General features: G+C 32.4%; 1 protein-coding gene across 2 annotated transcripts; it reads right to left on the reverse strand.

The window, feature by feature from the left end:
* Positions 1-663: 663 nt before the first annotated feature.
* LOC107878107 (TATA-box-binding protein) lies at positions 664-11,449 on the reverse strand. Of its 2 annotated transcripts, none has more exons than XM_047396957.1 (10): positions 11,212-11,449; positions 10,426-10,521; positions 9,852-9,939; positions 4,771-4,842; positions 4,537-4,587; positions 4,240-4,284; positions 3,354-3,446; positions 1,816-1,917; positions 1,648-1,721; positions 664-944 (listed from the first exon to the last, which is right to left on the reverse strand). In XM_047396957.1, coding segments are annotated over exons 2-10 (603 nt in total). In that variant the 5' UTR covers positions 10,503-10,521; positions 11,212-11,449; the 3' UTR covers positions 664-943. The 2 variants fall into 2 exon arrangements, with proteins under 2 accessions (XP_047252913.1, XP_016580479.1); XM_016724993.2 differs by having other exon boundaries at positions 10,426-10,538; positions 11,212-11,446.
* Positions 11,450-14,914: the final 3,465 nt, after the last annotated feature.

The raw sequence follows: 14,914 nt of genomic DNA on the forward strand, positions 1-14,914 counted from the left end.
TGAACAACAGGCTCTTTTCCACATTGGCAAAATACCAAAAAAGAAAAAGAAAAAAAAAAGGAACAAGTAAAGCTAGGAAAAACGAAAGGCGGAGACACGGGGAGGGGAGATGCTAGAAAAAGTGAAGCGTAGCTATAGAATTTACAGATAATATTTTTAGTGTAGCTGTTGTATAACAAATACATTGTACATATTAACTAGCTCAATCATGGAACTTTTCCAAAATCTTTAATGTAAATTCTCCATGCAATTAGACAGCCTCTCAGACAACGGAGGTGCGTCTTTATAGGAATCGATTTTTTCAGTTTGGATAATCACGGAGGATTAATTGTCAAGCCAAGTGTCGTAACAAAGAGCGACAAATATCAGCTAAAGTTATTATGATGGGAAGGAAAATAAACAAAGCCAGCAAAAAAACTACACTACTAAGATGAAGACACGCATCACGAACATGTCAACGTTATCACTCAAATGAATAGCTCACCAACAATATAACAAAGCTATCACGTACATACACACTCTTAAAACTGTAGCGGCAACCCTTTTCCTCGTTTCATAAAATTGTCAGCTGTTTATACTTGTCATAAATAATCCAGGCAGTTAACAGCAGGTAAAACGTTTAGCATCTAAGGCAAGTTAGGCACACACATTTCCAGGTCAAACTGAGAAAAACCAAACCAAACGGCCGCTTTCAAGCATTATAGACTCAACCAAGTACAAGAAATTGGGCTCTAAATTGAAATTTATGATATGCTACAAAAGAAGTAACACAGTTATCCCAATATTGCTAAATCAGCTGTAACTTAAACAAACTTTCCACAAAAGCCAATGCTTGATTTATATAATATCTACAATTAAGAAAAAACAAACAAGTCTCCAAATTTGAACCACCCTGCAGTTAGTCATAGCAGATGCTCCACTGCATGAAACAAGTCTATCAAACTCTGCAAGCAACCAACAGTAGTATAAGGATAAGGATAAGTTATAGAGCAACAAACTACATTTGTTTGTATAAAATGGCAACAGGCCTCCCTAAAAATTGCACAAGGTGCAACAAACTACATTTGTTTGTATAAAATGGCAACAGGCCTCCCTAAAAATTGCACAAGGTGCTAAAACAAGAATACCCTGGGCACTCCTTTCCAAACTGCTAATGACCTACTCCCTGCAAACTATTTCATCTTTTCTTTTCTGAATTTCTTTAAAAGCTAAAAAATTGACACAACACTACCTTCAACGTTGCATGACAAAGAAAATAAGTCCGCTTTACATATAAAATGAAAGGGAAAACATTCTGTGCAATGACTAGTATCTCAGTTCTCCTCCCACCAAATAATGGGTCCACTATTCCATCCAACAGCAAGACGGACTTGATCATCTCTTTCTGACATTTAATGCATTTACTACAATTAAGCGCTAGAAGTTATGCCTAAAATCTTGATGTATGTTAAGTAACTGACTAGTGGCTTAACAACCACTTTTTTTTGGGCAAAGGTAACAGTGGGGCTTAACAACCACTTAGGAGTACTTACCCCTTTGTCGCGTATTTAAAGGGTATATGAACAGCCTCTCCCTGGGTGATTAATGGACTAAAATTTTTTCATGCCAAATAAAAATTATGCATATATAAACAACCCATCATCATACCATTGCTGATTCTTCCTGAACTCAGTAAGAACTGGGTATATGTTCTCGAAGGCAGTATATGTCTCATCTCTAACCTGAATAGGATAAAATCCTTAATAAGGTCAATCACCAGCATAACATTTAGAAATTTAGTGAAGAATCTTAAACAGGCAGATACTATTGTATTACCTTGGCTCCTGTGATGACAATTTTCCCAGAAACAAAAATAAGCAGCACTATCTTTGGTTGTTTCATGCGATATATTAGTCCAGGAAATAGTTCTGGCTCATACTGTACCAAGAGAAAATGAAAGATGATAAATACAAAGTAAGAATATTAACAATCAAGTCAACATACTAGTTTCTACCTAAACAGTTCTTTTGACTTTCTATTTACAACGTCGTGATTCTACTAAACATATCAAGGTACTGAAGCTCAAGCATTGCCACCTGGACCAATCACTTGGGACTATGTAAAAGTTGCATTTCTGATCAGAAACAAGGTTAGAATATCATTTTAAATCATAAACGAAGCATGTGGGATTGGTTATACAACAAACCACTTCTATTACTGTGGTACAGCCTTTACCCTACAAATCAATTGGACAAATTAAAATGTCGAGAGAGAGATGCCTATAAAATTCTTACAGAAGGCTGATAAGATGGGGTATGAGGCAGATGACCATGAGAGACACTGACAACTGCATAATAATGGCAAGAGTAGTTTGACCACAGAGGACGAAGGGAAGCAAGTGCGCTCCAAAGAGGTTGTAAACTTTCGATAGGTAACAAGTACTAACAGATTGCAAGGCAAGAAGATCCAAAAAGCACGCCGACGAGTTCTCTGCCAGTCAGTGGGCTCGAGCTACTTGGACATACATCACAATCTAAGTTGAGCCTTTATCCATCTTTATCAAATTCAGTTAAATAATTGGTTTCTCTATAAATGAGTGATACTATGCATACCAAATTTTGTGAAGTTAAATTGACTAAGGTAATTATACTTTAGGAAAACATATTATAGTAGCAATTGATAAACAACTGTGATAAGGAAACATCAAATCATTGTCTAAATTGTTAATAAATATAAATAGTAGAAGATCTGAAGCCCTACAGTGTGTAATACTTCAGAATCGTCAACACAAAGGATGTCATTAATTGGATAGGTGAATTATTTATGACCGTTACTTAAATTCAGCACCATTTGTAGTTAACCCATGGTTAAACCAAGACCATGACCTAGTATGTTTTTTCTGGTTATGGCTTACTGCTTATTCAGTGCTACCAAAACTTTTGTTAACCGCGCATAAAGTACCAGAGCCTTTGTATTTCTAATAACCATCATTTCCAAGACAACTGACATGGGGAAAGCAGGTCAAGAATACCTAATATCTAAAACCAACAATTGATAGAATTTTGGAATTTTATCTAGTACCGGATGAAGACTGATAAATAGTAAGACATAATGTGGAAAAAGGTAAATATTATCTCCATTGAATAAATTCAAAAGGAACAATATTCTGAAACTTTATAATTTGATCTGTTATAGATACAATTACAGGACATATATATATATACAGACTGAATAAAGAAGGTAAATGCTGAATTTTGTTGGACAGTAATGTAACCAAAAAGTCAATTGCATCAAAGGCTTACAGGTACAACAGGCATTGCAATTTAAATATGAAATTATGAACACTGAGAAATAGTGACATGTCAGTTACTCACACTTGAAAAAGCACCATGGGCATATGCAAGGCCTTCAAGTCGAATAGGAAATTTAACATCACAAGAACCAACTATATTCTGGATCTTAAAATCCTGCAAAGGATCAGAAACATTAAATGTAACAAAAACATAGAGCAGAAACAACAAAAAGAACAAAATTACAGCAAGACTAGGGATTGTTTGGAAACAAGTGTTCTTTTAATTGTGTACTGCTTCCAGAAAACTAGAGCCAAAGAAGAAAGCGATGTCTAAAGAGTTCTAAATCATTTTGAAGCATTTTGAAAACAAGTGCAAATACTTGAAACAAAAGAAATATTCCTTAGCCTCTTCCAGAACATTGCAAAATGAGTACTGCAACCTTTCAATCACACATCCTAGCACAACAGCAGCTATAGCGTTTCCTCTGCACAACTTGTTGATCGAGGTTGTAAGTTTATTTTTTTGCTTTGATTCTAGCGAATACAAAGCACCAGAGCAGTTTAAAATAGATTACTCCTTCTGCAGGTTCAAAGCAGTATTCTGATTTGCCTTTTGTGGTGGAATCCTAAATATAATTAAAACTCCTCTTATTTATTTATGCGGAATTCACATGAAAAAAGGTACCATCATTGACGGGTTAGATCCAGAGATAGGGGAATATATTCATAACATTTAGCTCTGAAGTAGAAGTTTAGAAAGGAGTTCAAAACATTTCAAAACTGTAAAGAATGCAGTCATTAGGATGGAAACATATAAAGTTATTTTCTACTTTTTTTTTGGCTGAAGAGGCAGTTCTTTTCTTCCCATTCATTGTTTTCATTTTCACATTCAGCAAGAGGGAAGGGGATGTATGTTGATATTTGTCTATAAAATCTCAACAAACTGAATAACAGCGCGATGGTGTTACCTTGAACTTGGCTGGAAAACCAAGCTTTTGAATGATTCTAGCATACTGAAAAAGATTAGGAAAACATTAAAATAAGAAAGATAAGTACATGAAAGTGAAAAGAAATGTGTGAACTTGAGAATTTCTTAAAATAACTACTATAAGACATAAAAAGCTCGCTGAACAGTTTGGACCTTTTCAAGAAATATACTATACTGATCCTTAACCCGTAGTAGAATTTTCTCATTCATTGAACTTAGATTAAGATCTAGGGATTCATCATCAAGGATACAATACTACCAATTAACCAGTACATACTTTCCGGGCTGCCAACTTTGACTGCTGTTCACTTTTGGCTCCAGTACAAACCTGAGACAGATAAATTCACAATTAAAAAGCAGATAACAAACATGATTTACGAACAATGAGAAGTTCATTTTAACAAGGTTATATAAGAAGTTTCCAGAATTACTTGAATTAATCAACAACTGGATCAGCAACAATGCTAATATTTGCTAAAACCAAACCCATCAATAGCTGTTTAGAACATACCATCTTCCCAGAAGCAAAAATCAATGCTGTAGTCTTTGGTTCTCTAATTCTCATGATCACTGCAGCAAAACGCTGAAAGCACAACAAGTTGTTATATAATATATACTTTCATTCTCAACTGCTTGGCAGAGAAGTACTGAAGTACTGCTGATACAACAACAACAAAAACAACAACATCATACCCAATGAAGTCCCACAAAGTGGGGCCTGGGGAGGATAAAGTGTACGTAGTCCATACAACTACCCCAGACAAAGTAGAGAGGTTGTTTCCGATAGACCCCGGGTTAGGACAATAACAGTATAAAAACATAAAACAACAAACAAAATGGGATAACACACTACTTGATATACTAAAAAAACAAGACATCCACAGAGTAATAACACAATGTATCTGAAAATCACACACATCACTAAAACACCACGAACAAGAAACTACAAGACACATGCATAACACGACAACTACAGGCACAACTACAAACAAAGCACACCTTCCTACTAGCAAGGACTCACTCCTACCCACCAACCCTCTACCCTAATTCACGTCCTCTACACCTTCGTATATAGGGTTATGTCCACAGTAAGCTCTAACTGAGGCACTGCTGATTACAGCATCCAAATATTTTTTTTGAAATAGGTAACTTTGTATTTCTCCAAAAGCAGTACTTAGGTTGTACTGAAACCATATTTACATCATCTACAACTCTATTCTTCTATCTCTTATCTAAATAGAATCTAGAACATCTATTATAGAGATAGTATAATTTGAGTATACTTGATTACACCATAAACACAGTAACAAAAGACAATTAAGCTTAATCTTTTGCATACTGCTCTCTAAGTTCTCAAAATATCTAGCGTTCCTATCTTTCCATATTGCCCACCAAATACATGTTGGGACAATCCTCCATCTGTCTTTGGCCTTTGCCAATACACTTGCTTTCTCCCAGCTCTGAAATGTTTCTATAATCTTTCCAGGGATTGTCCAGGAAATGCCCTTTAGATTTAAGAACATCCTCCACAGCTGTCCAGTGACTTTGCAATGTAGAGAAAGATGGTCGGTTGTCTCTGCATTTTCCCCAAAGAAGAAATATCTGGGGCACAATTGTATGCCTCTTTTCAACAAATTGTCTTGAGTGAGAACTGCTTCCTTGGCTAATAACCAGACAAAACATGCTACTTCAAGTGGTGCTTTCTTTTTCCGTTATTCCATATGCCATTCCAAGGCCAGTTCCTTTTGCACTGGGAAGTTTGGTTCATCCTGCTATAAGCTTTGTTCACCTTAAACTGGCCCTTCTTTCTGCCTTTCCACCATATCAGCTACTCGCTGGATCCCCCAATCGTTCAGTTGTCTTCTAAAGTTAAATGACCATCCTTGTTGTGTCCAGAAGTCTGCAATAATCTTTTTTTGATGAGAGACTAGTGCATAACTATCTAGAAATTGACTTTCTAGGCTTCCTGCCTCATGCCACTCATCTTTCCAGAAATCAGTCTTGGCTCCGTTTGCCACTTTAATCTTAGTGTTGACCTTGAATTCCTCCCATAGTGCTCTGACGGATCACACACCAACTCCATAAGGTGTAGCTATCTCCTTTGTCATCCACTGATATTCCTCTTCATATATGGCACTAATGACATTCCTCCACAAGGTCTGATTGTCAATACTGTATTTCCCTAGCCATTTCATTCACAGGGACTTGCTCTGGGATTTCAAGTTCTTGATGCCTAATCCTCCTTTTCTTTTCCCGATAGTTACTGCCTCCCATTTAACCAGATTGTACCCCTTTCTTTCGTTGCTTCCTTGCCAAAGAAATTTCCTGCTAACCTTATCTAATCTGGTGATAACCCCTGCAGGGATGGGGAAAACAGACATCATGTAAGTTGGGAGGGAATCAAGGACAGAGTTAAATGAGGGTTAGTCTTCCTACTCGGGAAAGATTCCACCTTGCCAATTTCTTTAACATTTCTCAATCACACCACTCCATATTTCTGTTGATAGTGACTTTGCACCCAAAGGCATTCCCAGATAGATGGTGGGTAGAGCTACTACTTCTCCACCTAGGATTACATTTATAGATGCTAGATTTTGAACCTCGTTGATAGGATATAAGAAGTTTTTCCTCCAATTGATATGCAACCTTGAAATCCCTTCAAAGAGTACTAATATCACCCTTAAGGTCTTTAATTGCTTCTTATCACCTTTACACATTAAGAGAGTATCATCTGCATATTGCAGATGAGTAACCTCCAGATTCTCACCTCCATTTCTAGCCACATTGAACCCTCTAATCCACCCATTGATATAAACTGTCTTGATCATGCTCATGCTGTTGAGACCTTCCATAGCCAACAAAAATAAAAACAATGACAAAGGGTCTCCTTGTCTAAGACCTCTTTGTGCACTGAAAAAGCCTGCTGGTGAGCCATTTATAAGCACAGAGAATTGTAGATAGTCTCTCAGCATCCAAATATTCACAAATAGTCTCCCAGAAGATCCAACAAGAATACAGTGACGAAACAAGTTAAGAAGCATAACTATTGCTATACACAAAAGCTACTTAATTGCTATACACAAATTAATGTCATAGTAATTTTTTTACATGTCTACCTGATATTAATGATAGAATTCCTCCTTTTAATGATTCATGGATTACTTTGTTTGAAACTGCTACAATTCTATTAATTGCCAAACCTTAAATAGGAACATCAAATATATTTAGAGCCTTAACCCAAATTTCGTAAACAAGGTATTAAAAACAAGTATAAGAGATATAATTAAGTAGAAATCCAGTAACACAATACTGACCAATTCCTCGCTGAAATGGGCCAGTTTGGTAAGCAATTAAGAGAACTTATTTCGGATAAGTGAAAGAGATAGCTCTGCATTGAAGGCTAGGTGACCAACTGAAGACTTAACAATTAACTGAGCTGTAAGGTGCCAAAAAGAACTAAACTGGACTTGTGATTTGCAGATCATATTTGTGGTAAATTCCCCCAACCCCAACCCCCAATACCTAAACAAAGAGAAATCAAATGAATGGAAAAGATGAGAAGACAATAGATGCAAGGTGCAAAGGCCCATAATACTCATTTTAGTAAAAGAACAACCACCAGCCTTTCATCAAAATTCAAGCTGAATTATGCTGTGGGGCGCCACTTGTAGACCAAGTTCAGAAAGTCAACATTGCATTTATGCAAGAGTCTGTTTCCATGACTTGAACCCGTGACCTCCTAGTCACATCCTAGTCACATGACAACAACTTTACCGGTTACTCCAAGGCACCCCTTCTTTACATTTCTTTCAAGGAGAACTAAATCTTTGAAAATGGAAAGCAATGAGTCAAACAAATTCATTTACAAGATTAGACATTTTTTATGACTTCAGTGTCTATGCCAGTGTGCACAAACCTCGACTCATTCCATGGGGTACCAAGTACTTGCTACCTCCCACCAACATAGGTTCAGTAACTTTGTTCTTTGTTGAACAGATGGGAAGAAATCATAAACTTAAATATTAAAACAAATCATTTGGAGGGAAATCCTTATATAAAAAGGTCAATTGGAAACTGCTAAAGAGAGAAAAATTGTCAATTGCCTCATAAGTTATAGTGCAAAACAATATTCACATGCTCAAATAAAGTTCATTTAGTAGTTAGTACTGCAAGAAGCTTCTATTATCTCCCAACATTCACAACCACGACAGAAACAAATTCCATTTTTCTTTTCCTTTTCAAAATCATGACGTCCAAAACAAATCATTTGAAAGCAACAGGTTAGCAAATCTCTGACAGTGTCATAAGAAGATCTAAGGGGCCGTTTGGTGTGAGGCATTAAAACTTATAATCCCGGGATAAAAAAATAGTCCCGGGATAAAAATTTTGGTGTCTTGTTTGGTTGTCAAGTTCGGGATAACTTATCCCGGGATTAACAAATAGTACCGGGATAAGTTATCCCACTCTATGAGTGGTATAAATAATCCCAACATTATTTACCTTGGGATAAAGCCTTAAAATGGCAAAAATATCCTCCAATTATCACTTTTCATATATATATATATTACTTCTTTACTTTAATACTATATAAAAGAGAGAAAGTGAGATTTTGGTAGTCCTCACATCAAATATTTTGTGTCAATTTTATCACTAATTTAAAGTTTAATTACTCTACAAATTTTCATCCATTTTGATAAATTTAAACAATTATATGAGCTTATTAAATGCTATAAAAGTAAGGAGTCAAGAAAAAATGATAGTGACACCATAAAAACTATTTACACAATCAAATTCAAAATTGATCCAAGGGTTTATTGACTTTCTATTTCTTAGAAATGTTTATTAATCTTACTTCAAATTGTCATTTTTCCTAACAAATTTATCATGGACAAGTAATTAAAGTATCTTGACATTCCCTTTCCAACTTAGTACATGCTTAATTATTAAATAAAAAATTATTTTTTATATATAGCTAAATGTTTGAAATTTTTTTATTTTTTTTTTAAAACACAATTTTAACTCTCCAAATATTAATGATACTAAATAATGAAAAATGAGAGTAATTCTTTTTTATAATTTTTGATAATGAAGCTTTTTTAACAAAAAATGAAATTACCAACATTTTATTAAATTTAGGACAAAATAAATAATTTAACATGAAATATTAACACTTCATACACGTTTAAGAAATATCAACAAAAAATTCTTAATATGTATTTTTAGGAAAAAGAATCTACTAAAGTTCAAAAAAAAATTAGTAACTTTTTAATTTCTTTTGTATTTAATATGAAGGAAAATAATTAAGATAAATAAGGTGAAGGGTATTTTTGTAAACAAACTATCTATTCTTAAAAAGAATGTAATGCCTATTATTTTTAGTACCACAAACCAAACAACCATCAAAAACTAATCTCAGGAAGGACAAGTAATCCCAGTATAACTAATCCCAGCATAACTTGGTTCCCAACCAAACGACCCCTAATAGTACATAGCTTCATTCACATATTAGATAAAACACATCATGAATATGCATTAAGAGGATCTATTACCTTATCACCAACTACAATAACAAACTATAGCACAGAAATATACCTTTGGATTGTACTCTGCATTTCGAGCTTGAAGTGCAATAGCTTTCAGGTCCAACTTGCAGTCCAAATTAACCGTAGAGACAATATTCCTAGCAATGGATAAGAATGGCAGATACATAGTCACTTAGTGAAATATATACTTTTAAAATACACAGTATTGCCGCTTGCACCAATCAACCTAAACATATCAGAAGTAATTTTATCACTTGTGTAAAAAGAAAATGAGCAGTATGTTTAGGTGAAAAGCAAGACTGGTGGATATCAATGCTACTCCCTCCATTTCAATTCAATTGATAATATTTATTTTCCTAAACAACAATTTGAAAATTTTTTTGATAACCATGGTGCCAGGCAAGCTTTCACGCAGCTCAACTAAATCCACGGGATATCTATCACCTCCCACTAGCAACAGATACAAGGTGTTACATTATTACATTTCATTTTGAAAGAAATCAAATAAGATACTAAGTTTTCGAGACAGGAGTTAACAACCAACGGCTTGTAAACAATTCATAGACCCTATTACTGGCCTATATATGTAATAAAGTTGGTAGAAGTGATAAGAATAAACGTACTGGAGAGTAGGAACTATTCCAGAAGGGTGCTTGGAAAGATCCACTGGCTGGCTCCCCTCTAATGCCTGATCCGCCATTCCTCTTTTCACCTAGTCCCTACCGTACACGAAACACTACAACAAGGAATTAAAGTAGCAGATACAATCAATATTCTGGTTGATAAACAATACAACAACTGCACATCAACCCCAAACTAGTTGGCTATGTTATATAAATCCTCATTGTCAATGTAGCTCTATTTTGAGTTGGGCATACTATATAAATCCTCACTGTCAATGTAGCTCAATTTAGACAATATTGGGTTCCCCAATACTAAAAGCTATCTACATTTTCTACAGAGTCAATATCTCTTCATCAATTATGAAAATAGTTATTCCTCCAAACCATAGAAGGCCGGGGATCCAATCTCAACAAACGTATAAAAAAAATCTATTTGATTTATTTTTTCTGTCAAAATCTTGGTAGACAAAGTTAATACGTGAGAATGCCAGTGAAATGGACAGTAATAATTCCTTGCCTAGATAAAGGGAAAACATGAATATCAACTATGCCCCTTCCCCTACCCAATTTTTTGATTTGTCTTATCAATAGTTAATCCCCAAGACTGCTCTTGCTAAAGCAAAATCAGATTTTTATAACATATCTAATAGAAGACGGAAAACTAAACTGGAGTATAATGTATCACAAATTCGCTCCGATTGAACTCTTAAAGGAATTGTTACAATTACAATGGAAATTTTATTGAAACAACATTAGCTGATGATGAAAAATGGGTCAGATCCAGACCTTTGAAAGCAAAATGTAAAACTAGGGTTTGCTTTAAAAACTGTGCTGAATTGGAGCTGAGAAAGGGTGATTGCTTGAAGGTGGTGGGGTAATTAGTAGCGGTATAGAATTTGAAAGAAGAATCTTTTATATGAAAGGGAGAAGAAGATCTTTATTGAGCGACAAGGGTGGGTTATTATATAGAGGGAAGAGGGAGGACTTTGAGAGGGAACGATCTCAAGAGCTGATCGAGGCGTGTGGAATTGAGTATTTGTGTTATAGATGGTGCTTTAATTTACTTAATTACCCTCAGCTCAGCAAAACAGATGTTCTATGTTTTGATGGGCAGAATGGTAATACAGTTTTGTCATGTGAATGGCATTCGAGTCCGTGTGCATTGCCCTTACAAAAATGCCGAGAAACATTTTTATAAAATAATTTTAAAAAAAATGCTTTTCAAAAATAAAATTATGTTTGATAAATACTTATGAAAAGTATTTTTAATAAATAAATTCTGTTTGGATAATTTTTTTCAAAATAACCAAAAAGGACATGTAACTTTTACTACTAAAATTAATTTATTATTAATAATAAAAAATAAAAAGTTATATATTCTCCTGTCATAATCATCAATGATATTTTAAAATTTATTTAAAGAAAATAAGTGAAAAATAAAATAATAATAATATATAAATCATAAAATAAAATAAAGAATTATAACGTAAATATGACATATAAAATTTTAAAATCAAACTTATAAGATATGTTAATTAATTTTTTTTTGTTTAAATATGTTAATTAATTAATAAGGGGTATATACACACACACACTTCATATTATTATTATTACTAGTTTAACCGCACGTGTCTTGCACGTGTAACGTTTATTTCTTTAAAATTAAATGATTTTGTCTATTGCGGAAACTTTTAATAAAATGTGAAAGTTCAAATCACTTTTCAAAAATCTTTCACACTTTCATATAATAATGTAAGCATAAACATATACACATATATGTTTTACCATCAGATTTTTCAATTGGTTGATGAATCATTACTTTTGTGTTTGTCATATAGTACCCCTTTCTCTTATTACCACAAGCTGAGAGAGAGACACATTGATTTTAATCATATTTGTGTTACGTTTATATACATACATACAAATATATATATATATATATATATATATATATATATATATATATATATATATATTTAGAATTTTTCCTTATTTTTAAAGTTAAATCTTTACAAAATCATTGATTGCATTCTTATTATGTACTTAAAACTTTTTTAAAATGTGGTCTTTCTTAAATTTTTCTTATTCTAATAGTTTTATATTTATTTCTAGATTTTCTAAACCTTTTTAAAATCAAATTTAGTTGATTTAGAATTTATAAATTAATAGAAAAAGTATTAGTTGTTATTAATTTTGATACTTCGAATAAGGAAAGATTTTACCATAAATAGGTTTAATAATTTCCAACTCTTAAATTAGGAAAAAAATATTAAAATTCAGATGACTTCTAATAAGGAAAGGTTTTACCATAAATATATTTAATTAATTTTTAACTCATAAATAATAGAGCCGGGGGTCTATCGGAAACAGCTTCTCTACTCCTTTGGGGGTAGTGGTATGGACTACATACATTTTACCCTCCCCAGACCCCACTATGTGGGAATATACTGGGTTTGTTGTTGTTGTTAACTCATAAATAATAGAAAAAAATAGTGAAAAGACGATTTTGTCTAAAGCAAAAACTTTTAATGAAGAGCAAAAAGTTCAAACAACATTTCTAAGACCCTTCACACTTTTAATATATTATAGATATAGATATATATAATGTGTGTGTGAGAGAGAGAGTGTTTGTGTGAGTGGTAAGGAAATTTGTCATGAAAAAACATATTTTCTGCTGCTGCTTTAAAAAAAAAATCTGCTTCTTCCCAAAAGTAGAAAAACTATCTTCCCAAAAGTAGAAAAACTATTTCTACTTCTTTTTAAAATCACTTTTACAAGTTTACCAAACATCTTCTTTTCAAAAAAAATGCGTGAGGTGGTGATAGGGATAATTTTTGTCATGAAATTTTTTTTTCTGCTTCTGTTTTTTTTAAAAGCAGAAATTTTCTGTTTTTTCTTCTTTTTAAAAGCACTTTGACAAGTTTACCAAACATCCTTTTACAAAAAGTGTTTTTTCCTCAAAATAAGCGCTTTTGTGGGAAAATAAGCTATCCCAAACAGACACTAGATCAAGAACACGTGCTCTGAAGGAAAGGAGGAATTATTTCGGTCGTATTATTTGATGATTTTAAATTGAAATAGTATATGTACCCACGTGATGCGTGAATAATATTTCTGCATTTTATGATTTAATATTTCTGCGAACATGTTAAATTATATTATCTTAAAGAAAAATTCAACTATCATATTATTTCTCAATGAAATGCCAAAAAAAAAAACTACTACCCCTCAGCCACATTCCACCCCTACCCCTAACCCCACCTCTATCTCTATCACCTCCACCCCTCAAGTTTTAAATAAAATAAATTTTACCCTACCCCCACCAAATCCCCTCACCTCTAACCAAATATATATACAAAAAAAAAATAATCATATAATTATAAAAAATACTTTTAGATTTTATATTTTTTAAATTTTACTATCCACAATTTAAAGATATTAGATTGTTAATATCCATCTCTCTCCTCTAATCAAATCTATATGAGTAAAAATAATTATTTAATTGTAAAAAACTTTTTATGTTTCATATTTTTATAATTCTAAATCAGAATAAATCAATTAAAATATCTTCCCCCTCCCCCCCCCCCCAAAAAAAAAATAAAAAAATAAATAAATAAAAACCCTTATTAATATTTTCTAATTTCTAATAGTTTCAAATTTAAGTATTTCTAATCTTTTAAATTCAAATTCAAATACTATAATATTAATTTGGTAAAAAAAAAAAATCCTAATCCTTACTTTTTTCATATTTATCTTATAATCTATACATTCGAACTTAAATTGGAATAAATATTTAAAATGAAATTATTATTATTATTATTATAATAATAATAATAATAATAATAATAATAATGCTACTGTTACAACAATTACTACAATTCTAGAATGACTTTGAATATAATTATTTTTATGTTATATTTCATAAGCAAATGAATTTTCTTCTCCTAAATTTCAAAGTATAAAATATTGAATTTGAATTTAAGTTTATTTTAACGTTCATTTGATTTGTTGCTTATTGAGATTTTAGTTATGTGACATAAAAAATATAAACGACATATAAAATTAGTAAAAAAAATATACATACTTTGCTAGTTATTCAAAAAAAAAAAAAAAACTGATGAGCATCATGACTTAATCTTCTTATCTCTATGACCAAAAAAGGATGCTAAAATATAATTCTCAAAGATATTTTTTTAGTTTTAAATACTACTATCACGGTAGTATTCTGAATAAAAAAAATAAGTAAGGACATAAATATAATTTTATTAGTACTAAACATGAGAGTAAAAATTTCTATTATTGCTACGTTGAATGTATACAATAAAATATTATTAAGTTATATAAACAAATATTAATCAATATCTTTGCATATAACGATAATTCTCTCAAGATAAATAAAAATTTAAATTTGAAAATGATTATCAATAAAAGAAGAAGAAGAAAGTTGACACTGGTATATGTGTCACTCGAGAGGTATTATATATAAGGG

This window comes from Capsicum annuum, chromosome 1 (assembly GCF_002878395.1).
Source record: "Capsicum annuum cultivar UCD-10X-F1 chromosome 1, UCD10Xv1.1, whole genome shotgun sequence".
Lineage (NCBI taxonomy): Eukaryota > Viridiplantae > Streptophyta > Magnoliopsida > Solanales > Solanaceae > Capsicum > Capsicum annuum.